We start from the raw sequence: 17,690 nt of genomic DNA, 5'->3' as shown, positions 1-17,690 counted from the left end.
GCACTCATCTTGCTTTCAGGCTGAGGGAGCCGGCGTTTGTCCACAGACAGCTTTCCTGGTCATGTGGCCAGCATGACTAAACCGCTTCTGCTGCAACGGAACACCGTGACGGAAACCAGAGCGCACGGAAACACTGTTTACTTTCCCGCTGCAGCGATAACTATTTATCTACTTGCACTGGTGTGCTTTCGAACTGCTAGGTTGGCAGGAGCTGGGACAGAGCAACGGGAGCTCACCCCGTTGCGGGGATTCGAACTGCCGACCCCAAGAGGCCCAGTGGTTTAGACCACAGCGCCACCCGCAAAAGTCCCTACCTTCAATCCATGACATTCCCAGAATGGGGCTGGGAAAGACCCCTGTCTGAGAGCTACTGCCAGTCTGTGCACCAGACACTCTGGAACTAGATAGACCACTGGTCTGACTCTGTATCAAGCAATTCCCTGTGTTCCTATTATTGACTGCCTAGGTCAAGCAATTTGATTGTTGAGAAGCAGGACCCAATCGCCCCTAGGTCTTTAGCGATGCAACACACCTACACCCAGCATCTTGCAAGATCAAACACGGTGCACACTTTTCCGGACGATCGGCTCACTGTTTCCCAAGGGTGCCCTGGAAACAAATGTAGATTTGTTGTGCAGCAGCAGACTTCAGCAGTGCAACTTAGAGGCAGATCAACAAAGAATTTTAGATCTCTTCCTTCGGAAAACAAGACTCTCCAAAGCCACAGAGGCCTTGGTCAGTTGGTGTTTTTTACTTGAGGAGAATTTCTGAACTGGGTTCCTGGATAAAACATTCATCTTTGGTATCCAGGGTAACCAAGTACATGAGGGGTGAGGGGGTTTGAAAGAGAGAGAGAGAAAGAGAGAACGAATGGACAAACAATGTGGTCAGTGAACACCAGGTCAGTATTGGTTGAAAACAGCAAAAACCTGAACTCAGATAGGGAATAAAACTGCCATTGCCTTGTTCAAAGAACTCTGCTCCCCCCCCCCCCCCGCATAGTAATAAAACAATATATATCCTTTTATATCCATTATTGATTTTATTACTCAGTTATAACATCACTGAGTGTGTTGCCATACCTGCAGCCATACCTGGGCTTAAATGTCTGCAAAGGAAATCCTGCTATCTGCTCCCTGAGCAATTAAGAACCTTAGAAGATCCAGTTTCTTAATCGAGCAGGGATCCTGGTTGTTCATGTTATGTCACCGGGAGAAAGAACAAGAAATAGTAATGCGTGGATTAAAAATGCCTTTAAGCCTACTTTGTCCCACCTCACCCCCCTTTTATTTTTGAAGGATGGGACTTGAATACAAAAGATACCCTTACAAAAACATGTTTGGCTGATGCCTTGTTGTTGTGTCACTGAGGCAGAACAGGAAAAAGGCAGGGAGTGAAAGCCCTGTGTATTTATAGTGGAGTGTCTGGGGAGAGGAAGAAATGGGAAGAAATGTGGCATATAAATCCCATTACTTCGCTCCTGGAGATGAGCTGCTATGAGTCACTTCTGCTGCAAAATAGGACTGTGACCAGATTAACAATTGGTTTGGGGAAGGTTTTCCTTGCATCTGTCAGGTTACAATTTGCCTGATCAAAGTGGAAATCGGAAGAACTGTTTTTAGCTATCTTTCTGTCTAACTTACCAAAACTGAAAGTATTTATATTTATCATCATCATTATTATTATTTACCCTTCCTTTGCTGTAAGATCCCAGGGCAGGTGCCAACAATTAAAACACAATGCTCAACACTGTTAAAAACACAAACACAGAAATTAGGTGGGTCCTAAAAATATAGGGCTGCCCTATTGTCCAGATTCTCCTGGGATTTCAAAGGCGGAATTGACGTGCGGGGCGAATTTCCGAAATCTGGCACTTTGTCTTAGGCAAGTCAACTGAAAAATTTGTGGGATATTTTTGGGCGTTTTTGAAAAACAAACTTAACAATTTCATTATTTCATTATTTATTTTATTTGGTTTTCAGATTAAAGTTTCACAATTACATATCCAACATACAACATAAAAACAAGATTCCAAAGAATCTCCTGGACTTCCCTCCTCCCTTTGGTGGGTCCTATTGTGAATTATTTCCTCCTGCATCTTTTATGATAATCCAAATCTTTTACATCTCCGTTATGTCTAAAATTTACCATTAAAATACATTAAAGCTCAACAATTTCAGTGCTTTCCTAAAAAAAAGTTCAGCAACTTTTGGGGTCTCCTGGTTTTTACTTTTTGAAATACAGCAGCCCTAAAAAGTAAATAAAGAGATGCCAGAATGCTGAGCAAGCAAGGATGAATGAAGGAAGCTACTCCTATTTCTTAACCTATTGGAATGTGGTGCTGTTCCTTGTTTTGCGGGCAGCTGTTCACATCAAACATTTTACTGTTTTGAGAACCAGCAACAGCATCCAGAACAGCTGAGGTGGGCTGAGAACTGTTACCATCCTCTCGCCGCCACTCCAGCCCCTTTTGCAGTTTGGAAAGAGCAGGCAGCAACCAGGAACCACACCTGACACCTGTGACTTAGTGGAGAAGGGCCCCCCACTTTCCCATAACTATAATTGGGAGCAAGTTTTTCTTGGCAGCCGTTTTCAGTATTTCGTTGTAAACAAAGGAAATCAGATGGGAACCGGTAGTCCTGTTTGGAGGAGGTTTTAGTGAGTAGGGAAAACACCATTATTTACTGGTGATGTAATGGTTTTCCTGTAAACTATTTTGTGAGGCTTACTTGAAAAATGGAATAATGTTATTTGTTTGTTTGTTGTGGCAAAAAGGAAACTGAATGAGACCATTGGCTATAAGTCTCTGTACTGCCTACTGCACCTGATGTTGCCGCTGGCTCCTCAGATGAAAGTCTCTCGAAAACGAAATGGAGAAGCCAGGGTTGAACCACTGGGCATCTGTATGCCAAGAACGACTGGGGACAGACAAATCTGTTACATTTTTGTTTTGTCATTTCCCCCTAGTGGTAAAATTCATTTCTCTGCTTCTCCATGGCAATTTGTGACCCCCCCCCTTTTTAAATCCACATTAAAATCTGCCAGCATTTTAGTGCATCCCCCCCCAATAAGCACACTTTTGTATGTAGTTTTTTGGGGGAAATACACATTTTTGCAAGCAATCTCTCCTAATGCAATGCATTTCTGTATGTCATTTTCATGGATACCTTCATTTTTGTGTACACTGTTCCCCTACTATATGTGTTTTTGTCACACTAGCTGGGCAACTGCATCACAAAATTTGGAAAACTGTGAATTTCAAATGATAGCTGTGTTTCTGTTCCTGTATTGGTTTGAGATGTGCAAATTAGGTAGTTTTCCATTAGAATCCACCTGCTGCACACACAGATGGGGAAGAATATTATGTATGCTTTCCCAAAAAACATTTAGAAAATTAAAATATAGTAATTTTATTGCAGCTGTTTGAAACTGTGCAGGCTATAGAGTTGCACTGTGCTTCTATTTAATTTATTTAAAAGCACGATAGATCCTTAAGGTCAGAGGAACGAGACTAAGTGGAGCAGCAGGAGCAAAGGACTGGAGCTGTCAGGAATGCAATCTAGAGCTGTGAACATTTCTTGCGATGTTATTTTCCCCCACACAAGAGACAAGAACTCCTGGGGTTCGCTTTCATTTCTTGCCTGCATTTTATGACACTAGACAGAAGAGAAGCCAAGAGAAGTTGGTGCTTTAATCTTGCAACTAGCAAGAGGAAAGCTTTTTTTGTTTACTTTAACACACCAAAAAGAAAAAACAAATATCCATCAACACAAAACATAGCAAGGCATAGCAACATAGCAAAACATCCATACAAGGAAAGCTTGTATGAATAGTCAGAACTATCAGAACGGTGATCTCACCCACATGAATCGACATAGGCAATTGCACAGGCTTTCTTTCAATATAAGAATTATTCTTACACACCCCATCAATAAAAATCAAATCATGTCGTCTACCACCTCTTGTGTTGCTTATGAGTAGGTAAATGAGCCTCTTTGAAAGAATAGTGCAATTATATGCATCTTTACTAGACAGTCGTAGAAAAAAGAAGTCCTGTAATCATTTGCTCCTCGGTTCTCAATCCCTCTGCTGATTTCGTAATATTTCCTTTATTTACAAATATACACACAGAGTATAGTGAAAGCCTCAGCATTCCTTGTGTGCCACTATGAGAACTCCAACCATCAACCAATTGAACGGTTTTTGCAAAGTGCTGTACCCATAGATTTGCAGGTGCTGCCAATCACCTGGTTGGGGGTGCCTGCAACCCCTTTTTGCCTCTTTACCTGCCCTTCGAGGGGTAGGGTGGCACCAAGACCTAAATAATGCCCCCCCTGCAGTTAGTTAGCACAGCCTTTGCCAAACTGGTGCCCTTCAAATGTTTTGGGTTACAACTCCCATTAGTCCCAGCTAGTAGTGGGGGAATACATTTCATTGTACACAGGTTGTACATTGATAATAAAGGTGGTGGTATTATTATTATTATTATTTATTATGATTAATACATCGGGAGGGTATCCCAAGCTACTGAAAGCTAACCTAGCATATCCCCAAACTACTCATCAGAATTCTTGTTGCAGGTTAGACACCTGTAATGTTTTATAGATTTGAACATCCTTTGATCATGCGTCACTGAAGCCTCTTTTATGTCACCAAACCGCTCGCAGGCGAGGCAGATCTTCCGAGAACCCCTTTGCCAATATTTTGTCCATTTGTCAACAAAGGATACTGCTCTTCAAAGGCAGCCATTTTGGGTATCTGCCACAGAATATGAATTTCAATTCCCATTACAGCAACATTACTGTGGATGGTCCTGGCGTGGTGTCACAAAGAATCAAAGCTCCCAGAGATGGAATTAGCCCTGCTGGATACTATGGCAGCTTTAATCCAATTAGAGGAGCCATGTCGAACGATTTAAGGGGAGGCGGAAATTCGCCTTGCTGGTACAAACGCGTTCTGTCACTTTTGAGAGGCCACCGCAAATGTTTTTCACGCGGAGCTGGTGCCAGCTTCAGAGCGGCGCCAAAGGGAGTCACAGACAATCTGTCCTGCCAGGCTTCCCCTTTAGCTTTAGAAGTAGCAGCTATTATGAATTGTGATATCACAGGCTTGATTAATGTCGGGGGCAACTTTAATGTTTTCAGGTGCATAATTATCATGGGTGGTACATGGGACAGCTTCACAGCTGGGATTTCAATAACTGTTTGATGTCCTAGCGGGAACAGCATGTGTTTCTGTCTGAGGATGCTTCCAGACGGTTGCTATTTTCAGGTAGGATTCAGTCACATGCAGGGCAATTCAGGTTGCACAGTTAGAGTTCATTGGGAGCTCCTGCACAACAGATGAATTCTGTACTCTAATGGCAGTGTATTCTATAGTTTAAGAGCTTCCCTTTGTGTTTAAATCTTTAACCCACAACTACAGCTGTGCTGCCGCATCTTGTTCCTTCAGACCATGCCTTGGGACTGTATAATGTCCTTTAGCGAAATCCTTGGCATTTACAGTTGTCCATGTACTTCTAAATTATCCCATACCTGTGGGATGGGAACTAATGGCAGGACAAAAGTGGATTTTGCATGCCCTGATGGTCCCCAAGAGGCTTGTACTTCAAGCTTGGGAGGATATACACATCTATTATGCAATGGTCCAAGGCCCTTTCTGGCCTTCCTACACTTTGAACATATTTCTCATAAACACCAATTTTATTTGATTATCAGGACATATGAATGGCATGTATCAACTTATATGTTTAAAATGAAATGGATGCACTGATGATCATTGTATTATTAATGTGAGTTTGTTTCCTTTTCTCTTTTTTGTTTTCCTTCCCCTCCTTTTTTTGTTAATCTTGCTATTAAAATAATTGCAGTAAACAGTATTGCCTCCCTCACCACTCCCATCTATGATTTCTGATGCCTGTAGGTTAATTGCTGGAGTGTGTTTGAGTGCCAAACTAAGCATTATGTTAGAAGTGTATTTAATGTCTCAAGCTTTTCCTCTGAAATAACAGGGGGAAATGAAGGGGAGAATGAGAATTAACCATGCTTGGTCCTGAGAAAATCCACACACATTGTAAAATGACTATTCATCCCAGAAGGAAATCCTGCCAAGCAATTGGCAGAAATAGCAGTTTCCATCCAAGGGCAAATAATAATTTTGGGGGCTAATTTTGGTCAGGATTACTTGGGGAGGGGATGGTTAACTTTCTCTCGCTGTATATTGCAGGCTGGAAGGCCAACCCCCTGGTTGCCAGAAAGAAAAGGAAACTGGACAGCTTAGATGCTATCACACATTTAATGCATCTCCTAGTTTTGCCCATAGATTAAAAGTTATCTGTAATTAGAGTTACCACCTCTCATGATGAATCATGCAGAGAGGCAACAGGCAGCCTTTCTCCTGCATTGTTTTTGCTTCAAATACTCCTAGCATAGACAGGGCAGAATTATCCAACTCAACCGGAAAGACTGAGTAGGGAACTGTAGAGATGCAGAAGGCAGCCTCCTGTGTTGGTGGGGATAGTTTGGGTTCACGGGACCTGCTAACGATTTAACTCAGGTATTCCTTGATCCGCTATAGAACTTCTGTCTCAGCAGTGTAGGAATTACTGTCCTGTTTCCTGTCCTGCGCTTTTTTTTTCTTTTTCCTATTTGGAAAAAATACTATAGAAATTGCTTTAGAATCACATTATGAGCACATGCTGTCTTCTTATGAGACCACGGAATACAGACTGTGTGCAGCTGATGTTTAGGAGGAAAGCTGCAAAAGTGAGAAATATTACACTTTCCCTTTCTGCTAGTGTCTATTTCTCTTCTGTAGAATTATCAGGAGGCTTCCAAGTTGGAACAGTTTGTGACTCGCTTTTTGCTGAAAGAAACAGTGAATCAGCTACAGTCGCTCCACAATTCCCTGGAGTGTGCCATGGAAACCACAGAGGAACAAACCCGTCAAGATAAGTGAGATTTCAACCGCTCCCCCACCCCTGTGGAAATGTATCAGGAATTGTTCCAGGGGGAGGTTGCAGCTGAGTAATGCTGTGTGCTCCTATTACCTTGCGATTGTAGAAACAAGTCCTCTGCTGAAATTATATCCCTTGTTTTCCCCCAGCTAGTTTCCACCTAGGAATGAGAAAAGTTTTTGCTGCAAAATTATCAAAGCTGCGCTTAACTTACTTTTCAAGTGGTCAAGGCGTGTCTGTGAATGAACGTCTCCCTTCCCTCTCTTATTCTAGAAATCATCTCAGTAGCAGTCAACACTGGGCAGCCTTCCTGGGTGCCCTTATATCAGGCTTCCTCAGCCTCGGCCCTCCAGATGTTTTTGGCCTACAACTCCCATGATGAGAATTGTAGTCTCAAAACATCTGGAGGACCGAAGTTGAGGAAGCCTACCTTACATCATTCATAACCCTGGGGAAGATGTAATTTCTTCCATGAGGCTTTTTCAGATCAGTAAGTACAGGCAGCCAGGGAGGCTGCAAAGCACTAGAGAAATGTTTCGTGGACAATTTAGACAAATTCATGGAGGAGAGGACTATCAAATGTTACTAGCCATGATGGCTATGGCTCTGTCTCCACAGTCAGAGGCAGTAATGTTTCTGAATGTCAGTTGCTGGAAACCACAGGAGGGCAGAGTGCCCTTGCACTCAGATCTTGCTTGTGGGTTTTCCAAAGCCACTGTCAGTCTCAATACATTTCCTTCCAGTGAATGGTGATCCCACGGGGTGGTATTCAACTAAGTTTTACTCAGAATAGACTCAGTTGACATTGATGGACCTAACCTTATCATGTTTCTTCATTTCATTGGGTCGACTCTAAGTTGAATTCCACCCAAGCAATGTTTTTTCAAGAGCAATCTTACCTACTGGGGAAGGTATGTGTTTGCATTTCCAGTGGGTCAACTGCCACATCCAGAGCCTTGCAAGTTCACAGCAGCCAGGGAAGAAGGGTAGCCACATTATTCTCTCTTATAAACTTTTCCTCCATTGCAGCCAGTGGGTAAGAACTACCTACTCCAACTCTGGAGATGGAGTTGCTTTAGCATCTTGGGGGTGGGGGAACCATGGCTTCCCTGGGCATTTCCTTAGCTGTTTGCCATACTTTTAGCCTGCTTTTCAGATAACTGTTGCCTCCCCAAGCAGCTCACATCAGTAAGAGAGAGAGAAAAACAGACCCTGCTGTCAGACTTGCAAACTACATAAAGGGAGTGGGGTGGGGTGGGAAAGTTGAGTCCTTCAGGGCCTGAACAAAGTGCTAAACAGTTATGGATAGTTAGGCTGAGCTTCCCTCACTGCTGTTCTTGCTTGAAGAGGAGTTGGCGGCTCTTGTTCCTTTGGCCAGTGGATGGAGCCAATTCCCTTGTGGTTTCTGCAGTCCTAGGGCAAATGACAGCAAGAGCAGACTATACTTTCTGGCAGGGAGGAGGTAGCAAGCTCCCTGCAGCCACACCTTCTCTGAACAGTGAAGGACATACCCCATGGGGCAACACCCCATTCCTGGCTTTACTGCTGTTGGAATAGTAATGGTGGGAGAGTTTTCCATGGCCACAGTGGCAAGCCCTCTAGAGTTGGATCTTCTTCTCTGATAGCAGAGGAAGCTCCATGGAATCGTATTACCCCTCAGCCACTGAAGCCATATGTCACCTCAGAAAAAAGCAGGTTGCATCAGTTCAGTATTTGAGCTTTGGTACGAACCAGATGCACACCTTTACTGTAGGGATGTTTATTTCATTCTGATAGGTGAATGACTCCCCCTTTCTCCCCAAGGCCAAGCTGCTTTCCAGTTACCTAGATCGGCTCAAGGTTATGTTCTAGGCTCAGTGGGGAATGCCAAATTTGTGACAGACCCTCTGCAGTCAGAATGTTTACATTCTGTGACTCGGCAGCTCCTAGTATGTGTGTTTGTATGTGTGAAGAGGACTGGAAACATGCTCAGAATAAAGAGACAGTTTCATTAATCCAATTGATTTATGCATATATAAATATATTTATTTGTAAGACAAAGGCCAGCAAAGCCAGAGGTGCTTGCAGTTAAGCAGCTGGGAAGACGTTCAAGTCGAAGACTCCAAAGGAACAGCAGTTTTTCTCCAGTCAGCCCTCTTTTTAACCAAGGTAACGTTATTTAAGAGAAGTATCGCATTTTTGCTTTTCTGTGCTTTACAAGTTGTAACCTCCAAGAACAAGTCATATAAAGTAAAATAGCAAGTTTCATTTAAATTAATATGAAAATTTAATCCCCGTAAAAGGTAATTCTGCTAATTCTTATATTCCACCAAGTGTACAGTTGGGAGGGATAATGCAAAAAAGAAGGCGCCCTGCCAAGTCCAAGTGCTGATACAAGACATTTGGATGAGTGATTTGGGTGCTTTAAGGGATACATTTACAAAATGGCCCTAAGTTGTCACTTCAATTGGCCCTGACAAGTCTGGGTGTGAACTCCTGTCATATAGTGGACATGTGCTGTAGTTTGCATATATCACCCTAAACATTTATTTGCCAGTTGGACAAACTGTCTGTAAAAATACAGTGAAAACAGAAAAGCCAGAAGCTATCCAACATCAGAGAAAATATTAAATTGGAATATGGGGAATAGGTAAAATCAAAGCAGTATCAAAAACAGGCAAGTGGAGAAAATCAAGCAACTTGTAGTCATAATTGAACAGTCTGTCCACTTCACTTAGATCTCTGTCTTTACCTGCAGTTCCCTATTTCTGTAGTGGAGGTGTTACCAACTAATCTCACAGGGACAAAGGGCTTGAAAAACTTCCGTGTTTTAAAAGGGCTGTAGAAATCATGCAGATGATAAAAGTAAGAGCTCCCAAACTGGTTTCCAATGCATCCTTTGAAATGCAAACATATTTGAGCACATGCAGAGTGCCTTCCTTTATGACCAACTTCAGTCTTGCCCTGGCACACCTAGGATTTGAGAAAACTGCTCTCGGATACGAGGGAACTCCTCTAAGCTCAAGGTAGGGTATTGAGGCATTTCAAAAACAGGTGTGCAAGATGTTGCTGCTTGACAAAAGGCTGCCTTTGGACACTGATTTACCCCCCCCCTTTTTTTTTTTGTTTATAGAACAAGCTGTGTTCCTTCCTATATATGCTCGGTCAGGACAAAGCAATTTCTGTAGCTCATCTAGTGCAACTGTTTTTATCATGAATCAAAAAAAGTCTGCTGTAGTGTGAAAGCTTCCCCTTCCAGAGCCAATAGCAGCTACCAGGGGAGGGGGTGTTAATTAGGACTGTGGCATAAAGGGTTAAAGCCATTCCCACATAACACAGTCCCAATTTTGACTGGATTCGCCTGTAGTTGCCATTTAAAAACAAACAAAATGCCAATAAACCCCATAAACCAGACAGGTATTTCCTTGTGCCAGGTTTTATCTAGCACGAGCAATCTAAGGTCTCTATCTACCAGCCAACAATCTTACAAAGGGAAGAGATTTTACACATCACAGTGCCAGCAACATTTTGTCACCAGGAGCTGCCACAGGTGACACTGCTAATTTCAGTCAGACTTGTGTGCATAAGAAGGATCAGGATGGGGGCCATTTTTGCATGTTGAAAAAGCCACTGGAAAAAGCCGCTCTAAGTTTGGAGTTATTTGCAGAGCATTCATTTTGAAGATGAATCACAGTCCTCCACGTTTTCTAAGAACTCTTCCCACCCTTCTGGCTACGTGCTTATCGGAAAATACTGCATCTGCTGTGTGAGTCTTACTGTACATAAAGACAGCAAAGGCATTTTGTGTAAACCAAAGTATCGGTACTGTAAGAAGCTCGGGCAGCCATTTTTAAGCAGCCCATTTCTGCATGCGATCTTGTATATTTTGCACCTTCTGAAGCTTTGCATCTCCACACAGTGTCCAGGAAGAAAAAGGAACTATGTACTCTGGAATAACTCCTGAAGGATGTCGCTTCTCTGACCCCGTAGATTATGTCCTCAGAATTAATTATAAACTGGAGTAACCGTAAACTGCAGGGCAAGAAAGACTTAAGAATTTCTTAGCAGCATTTAGTAAGAAATGTTGAGTCATGTGGAATACTTATTTGTAGGAAAATGCTATCTATTATCCATGTTTGGAAGAGCATCATCCAGGTTGAACATTAACAGTACTTTGAATGGATGAAAACGTGCACATCAAAACAAAGAGGTGAATAAAGAAAGCCATAGTTTTCAACAGTGTTTTAAAACTCCATTATTTACGTCTCCTAAAGGCTGGCTGGAGGAAGACAACCAGTGGATGACCCAAATAAACAGACTCCAGAAACTGATTGACAGGCTAGAGCAGAAGGTGAGCACAAGTTCCTTCATTAATCTGTAAAGAATACCTCTGTATCCTTACTACATCACACCCTCCTTCCCTCCCTGCTACCTGTAGCAGAGCAGGTACAACATCCACTAAATGAGCTAAATAACCTACCTGGGTAGCCCTCTTTGACACTGAAGGGCAAGGGTTGAAGTAGCATGTTGTAGGTCATATCACAAAAAACCCTCAGCTGGTGGGTGCTTGATGATGGGATGGAGGCAGAGAAGTGGGCCTTCTTCCCTACTCTCACCACCATGCAGCAGACACAGTTGGGAGCTCTCAATCAATCTGGTCAGTTTGTACCGCATCTTTCCCTATCCCAGCCAGCACGGTATAGCAGTGGCAGTATCCATAGCTAGTTTCTTATCTACCTCCAAGAATTTTCTTTCCTCGTTGCTGAAACGTGTTACTTGTTACATATATGAAGGTCAGTTTGAATCCATGCTAAGTATATAAAAGCAGCGGCACATCCCAATGGCAATAGGCAGGCGGTTACAAAATAAAAGTTGTTTCTTAGATCTATTTCCCAAGGCACAGTTACTTTTCTGTTGTTCTTACATTCCAGCAACAGTTTGGGTATGTTAGACAAAATTGGCCAATTGCCATGGTTCTGCTGCTTGTAAGCCAAAGTTAGAGGATGACTGTGTGGATAGTTCATATCTGGTACTTTTGTTTGCATTTCTCCTCCATCCTGTTGGCAAGGATCTAAAGCTTGAGCCACTGGAAGAAGAGGTATCTGAAGAAAACACTAAGTCTGTAAGTATCACCCCCCCCCCCCGATTATTAATTGATAAGGATAATAGTTATCTCTGCATGGAGGCAGAAAAAAGTTTTGGATATTCTATTCTGGTTTAATTAACAAGGATTTGCAATCCTATGCATTCTAATTTGGAAGTAAGTCCCACTGGCCTTAGCAAGGCTTACTTATGAGTAAGGATGCAAAACTGTCTTACTGAGCATTCCAATAGGACCCTCATAAGTAACACAATTTATATTACATTTAGAGGGAAGATCCAGTTACACCATTGCTTTATTCAGCCTTATTTTTTTTTTAAAAAAACTTCTTTGCATTATATTGCTTATTTTTACATACCGTATATTATTGTATGCAATCAACCCAGATGGCAAGATAAAAATGCTCTGATATCAGGAGTGCAATGCATTCACCAATAATATTGTCTTAATATTTTTGTCAGCACATAATGATAGTTCAACGTCAGATGTCAGTAATAGAAGAAGAACTGGAGCAATTCCGGTTTGCTCTGAAGCAGTATGTGGACACGGCCTCTTCTCAGGATGGATGCCTGCAGTGAGTACATTTGCTGCCCCCAGATGATGAGAAAATTTAGAGGGCTGTAAGTTTCCACTTAGAATTCCATCAGAAGTCATCAGGATGACAACTAGCGAAGGGGTTCTATAAGCACCCCTCACATTATGACCCGGCACCAGCCAAAGTTAGTAGCTCGAAACTCCCATTAATTTCAATGGAACTTAAATATCTGCTCCAAAAAAGAAGCCATACTTAACATAAAGCAAAATGGACTGCAAAACTAGATGTTTACAACAAACCAAATAGTTTTATGAGCAACAACGAATTACTCTTTAAAGAAAAAAGGTCAACATACAGTACTTGCAGTCACCTGTTTAATATAGCAAAAAGAGTTGCTTTTTTCCTGGCACACTGTATTCCATATGTACATAGTGACACCTGCTGGTCTCTTTCTGATTTGACACAATTTGTGTCTTAATTTATACAGCTGAAAACAAGTAAAGCCTAAAGACTTTAGCTGGTTGTGTGACTTATTTTTGATTTAGTGTTTTTATTTCAAATTGTATTTTACCATTTATGTAAATATTGCAGAGAACCTGGATGGAAGGTTATATACAAGTATAGTTGTAGGAATATATATCATTCCAGTACTGAAGATCTGCATACCATTCTAGCTGTGGGACAAACTGCATGACAGGAGGCTTTCCTGTACATATTTCTAGATGGATAACAAACCCCAAGTACGAACAGCTGCTGCTTGTGGGGTTCCCCTCCAAGATCTAGGTGCCAGAACTGCATCACTTCTTTATAAAGTTGAAATCCTACCAATCAGGATTTGTCTGTTTTTTGGAATGGGAGGGATTGGATTTAGTGTCCCACTCCTCTTTTCTTGCAAAAACAGAATTTCAGTTGAAGGTGAATAAAATGATCTGAAAATAAAACAAACCACAGTTTTTCAAGTTTGGGCATTACAGGGAACTCTGGTTCAGTTTAAGATAGGAAACAATTTTCGATCTCCTTGTGGCCACCGAAGAGGTTGGGAGTTTTAAAGTCCAAAGCATGAGGCAGCTTCTTCTCAAAGTGAGAAGCCAGGGTTCTCATTACTTCTTAACCAAACTTATTACTTCTCCATACTGGCTTTGCTATCTACTTATCTAATTAATTCTGTTGTTTTATTAGTGTTTCTATTCAGAGGTTTTCTGGTGAATCTCGCTTCATCGTTTATGAATTCTGGGAGAACCATGCCTGGAACAGGTACACAAAATGCCATGTGTATATCTTATTATGGACAAAATTATAAATAGTTCAAAATATCAGCTATTTACAACTAATGTTACTAGAAACAAAACCTGATTTTCCAGAACAAATATTTATCAGCATCACCTAGCTGGGGGCGGGACATGTTAAATACAAGTAGCATATTGCCCGATCGTTTCCTACGTATATTAATTGGCTGATCAGTTAGAATAGTCCAATTATTATACTTTTCTGCAGCATACCAAGTCTCCATTCCAAATGCATTGATCCTTCAGAACACTTGGATGGAAGTATTCATAAAATAAGCAAAAGCACATTAGGATGACATGAAATAGACTTGAAAAAGATAAATGTACTGATGTATTAAAGCCCTGAAGAGGTTTTCTAACAAAACATAGAAATGTTCCATAAAAAAACAGATATTCTGGTTCAATTCACACTTTCTAGCGGCCACCAAACAAACATCTCAGGAACACATGGATCAGTGCTGGGTTTTTGATTGTGTAGGCTGTAAACTGGACTATTATTTATGGTTAACTCAGTAGTACATTTTTATCTAACAATCTCATACTATATAATAAAGGCTTTGCAGATTTGTAAACCAAGAGGGCTTCCTATCCAATTTTATTTTAAATTGTGAATTGATATAGGAAGGAGAAAGAGTAAATGAAGTTATCACTCTTATTTCTATAGCCACCTGCAGATGAACTACAGCAAGACATTTCAAAGAAGTAATGTGGATTGCCTGGAAACTCCAGAACATATTACAACTATGCTAGTGCCTGGTAATCATCCTGTTAATATCTGTGTATCTGAAGAAGTGTGCATGCACACGAAAGCTCATACCAAGAACTAACTTAGTTGGTCTTTAAGGTGCTACTGGAAGGAATTTTTTTTGTTTTGACTATGGCAGACCAACACGGCTACCTATCTGTTAATAATTATCTGTATGAAAAAGTTCTCTCGCCCTCATTCTATCCCTTCTTCCCTCAACACCTATTTTCCATTCCAGAAGCAGAGAAGCATCTATATAGGGATTTCCCACTAATGACATCCTATGCATGTTTACTCATAAGTAGGACATTCAATGGAACTTGCTCCCATGTAAATGTACGTAGGGTTGCATAATTTCCCAGCTGTCAGTCCCATTGATCAGGGTGGAACATGCTTCTGAGTAACAGGTTACCTTTTTAAGCAGTGAAGTCATATGCATGACTGTAATCATAATAATCATAATAATAATAATTTATTATTTATATGCTGCCCATCTGACTGGGTTGCCTCAGTCACTCAAGGAAGCTTCCAACAAATTAAAACATAGACCAAATTTGACAAGCAATATTTTATCTTCAATATAAATGACTTGATAGCATAATATATGAATACCATTCAAATTGTCACTTGAATAGAAGGTAGAATTATGCCTTCTATTCAAGGCATAAGTATAATGTGGGAGACCTGTGATTAGGGTTTCTCATTTTTAATAAATCCACAGAAAACCTTACTAGGAGCCATTGGGTGCAGTTGAAACAAATTCAGAGTACGGCACTGAGTGAGGGGTTTAAGAACAACTGATTTAAATCTCCCCTAAAAACTGGTATTAGTCCTACAGGAGGATATATATATGGGAAAACATATATAGACTACCAGATATAGCTCTGAAATTAGTACCAACCAGGAATTTTGGTTGGAGTAAAATCTGTTTAAATGATAGGCCATTTTTCCTGTTCCTGCGATCTTAAAAGATTAACTCCAAAAAATTAAATGTAAAGCATTAGCCATGTTGAGCAGGATCAATTCCAACATTACATACACATTGTGGTAGCTGGAATACTACTTTTCTTATATGCATTTATTTGGGTTAGCGAGAATAGCATACATTAGTAGTGATGGGATGTTACGAGGGGGAACAACACTGATAGTGGGTTGTATTCAATGTTAGTCCTTATCAGAGTAGACCTTTTGAAATTGATAGAGTTGCCAATGGCTGTTCACTATTGGCATTTTTATCTTTAAGTGAAATGAATGCAAAAGCATAAATACTCCGAAGATTATGTAATGTCAGTCAAAATGTGACAGCACTATTCTATTCCATCTTTGGCATTCGGTATCCGACTGGGACCAAATGTGGTAATTATTTAAGTGCTCTAAATAACAATATGTATTGGATTCCCCTTTACACTGCCTCATGTGTTCCCTTTTGTGATATAATAAGCATTATTAGAACCCTGCTGGTCTTAGGGCTCTGGGGACCTGGAAACTGTGTTTCAATTTAACAGTACGTGTATGTGATCATATGAGATAATAAAATTTCACCTGTTCTCTCCAGGTTCCATGGTAGAGATATCACTGTGTTTCACTGGTTAGCTGATAAAATTTCTGCTACTACAGAAAGGTTGCCCAATTCTTTTTTCCTTTCGCCAATCAGAGCTTAGTTAACATGTACCTGATTTAGTGACAGTCCAGGTTTATTTTCATTTTGGTAGTCTGCTTTAGTTACAGCTTCTTATTCCATATGAAAAGCTCTGAATATTGCTGTGCTTTCATTTGTGCAAACTGTTAAATGGCTAGAATAAACTCATTCATTAAAAGCCAAAATAGCTAGGACAATTTAAGAAGTTGCTGAAATACTAGAATTGTCTAATCAGCATGAATTCCTTCTTTTCAGCTTCCTGGTGGATCCTCAACAACAACTAGAAGCTTCGCTATAATTCCTATTAATGACATACGTTCTGCATTACTTTAAAAAATATATATTATAAAGCCTCTAAAATTAGCAGATAACATTCCTTCCATTTTTTAAAAGGGCCACATTGTACAAGTTATTTGTTGCTACTTTATGGAATTATATAATGGTATTTATTGATCTTAATTTGTTTCATATGGCTCTGTTTATGTTATTGTGCATAGTGCTTTTATTGTGTGATTTAACTATAACTATTTGAGAAATCATTTCTGGACACAAAGCAGGATGTAGATTTAACATATATGCTTATATTGGACATTGATGCCTTTTGCTTAATAACCTGGTGTGCACTGAAGTCAGCCCAACATGGATACTAAGCTATTCTATATAACATACGTGAACTAAATGGGAAGCAAGACTCCTGGCACAGGTTTTTCATTTATATTAACAGCTCATATTTAGCTGCTGCTGCTACTCTGTTAAGCCAAGGTTACTATTTATTACTGAAAAATGGAAAGCTCCACTGTAAGCCCATGCACAGCCAAAAGATCTTCAAGAAAAACTTTGTCCATGGAACAAAGTGCTATTCCATCTCTACACTCATAACACACACACACACACGGATTAGCTCAGTTTTAAAACCTGTTTGCAGCCTTCGGAAAAGATCAGAAACACAGGCCATTTACCAGTCTTCCTTCCAACAATGATAGGTCAAGTCACAAATGAGAACGAATTTAGCTGTCCACCTTCAGTGCATTTCATTTGTGCAATTTCAACTGACTGGCTGCAAAGTTGAAATCGCTTAAGTTACCTGTAACAATGTTTATGACGAGCATGTCCACTTAAGGAACACAGCCCAATAAGGAAAGCAGAGAGCTTAAAAGCTCTTCACCTTGTGTTGGAGGCAAAGTCCATTTGCTGCACTGGCTTTGGAGTGGTAGGGATGCTCACGTGGGGGCAGTTCAAGAGGTTGTTCTATACACAATTTTGGCTTTATGCACAATCGTTAGAATAGGACCCCGCACAAGTTGCAAGTAACCATTATTTGTATATCTGTCTACAATGTCAGCAGCAGATAAGTTGGCAATCATAAAGTAAGATATGTATAGCAGAACTACTATTTTTTTAGTACAAAAAGCAGGATAGGACTTAGCCTTTATATAAGTCCACTGCCTGG

The 17,690-nt window shown here is 40.7% G+C and overlaps 1 protein-coding gene across 2 annotated transcripts in view; it reads left to right on the top strand.

The window, feature by feature from the left end:
* The window catches only part of NECAB1 (N-terminal EF-hand calcium binding protein 1), an 81,486-nt gene that overhangs the window by 22,328 nt on the left and 41,468 nt on the right, over positions 1-17,690 (top strand). The window contains exons 6-13 of one of the 2 annotated variants that reach the window (XR_014170656.1): positions 6,817-6,953; positions 8,991-9,103; positions 11,209-11,285; positions 12,003-12,056; positions 12,497-12,609; positions 13,750-13,824; positions 14,521-14,612; positions 16,496-16,627. Coding sequence is in view for 1 of the 2 variants with exons in the window: in XM_081919835.1 (XP_081775961.1) it covers positions 6,817-6,953; positions 8,991-9,103; positions 11,209-11,285; positions 12,003-12,056; positions 12,497-12,609; positions 13,750-13,824; positions 14,521-14,612; positions 16,496-16,524 (690 nt within the window). In the remaining variant the exon portion in view is untranslated. Of the gene's footprint in view, positions 1-6,816; positions 6,954-8,990; positions 9,104-11,208; positions 11,286-12,002; positions 12,057-12,496; positions 12,610-13,749; positions 13,825-14,520; positions 14,613-16,495; positions 17,065-17,690 lie in introns of those variants that run through there. The other variant, XM_081919835.1, reaches the window with a different exon arrangement.

This window comes from Podarcis melisellensis, assembly GCF_964234715.1.
Source record: "Podarcis melisellensis genome assembly, chromosome: 7".
In the NCBI taxonomy this organism is placed as follows: domain Eukaryota; kingdom Metazoa; phylum Chordata; class Lepidosauria; order Squamata; family Lacertidae; genus Podarcis; species Podarcis melisellensis.
The sequence above is the reverse complement of the archived record's forward strand: the minus strand, read 5'-3'. Positions and strand labels throughout refer to the sequence as shown.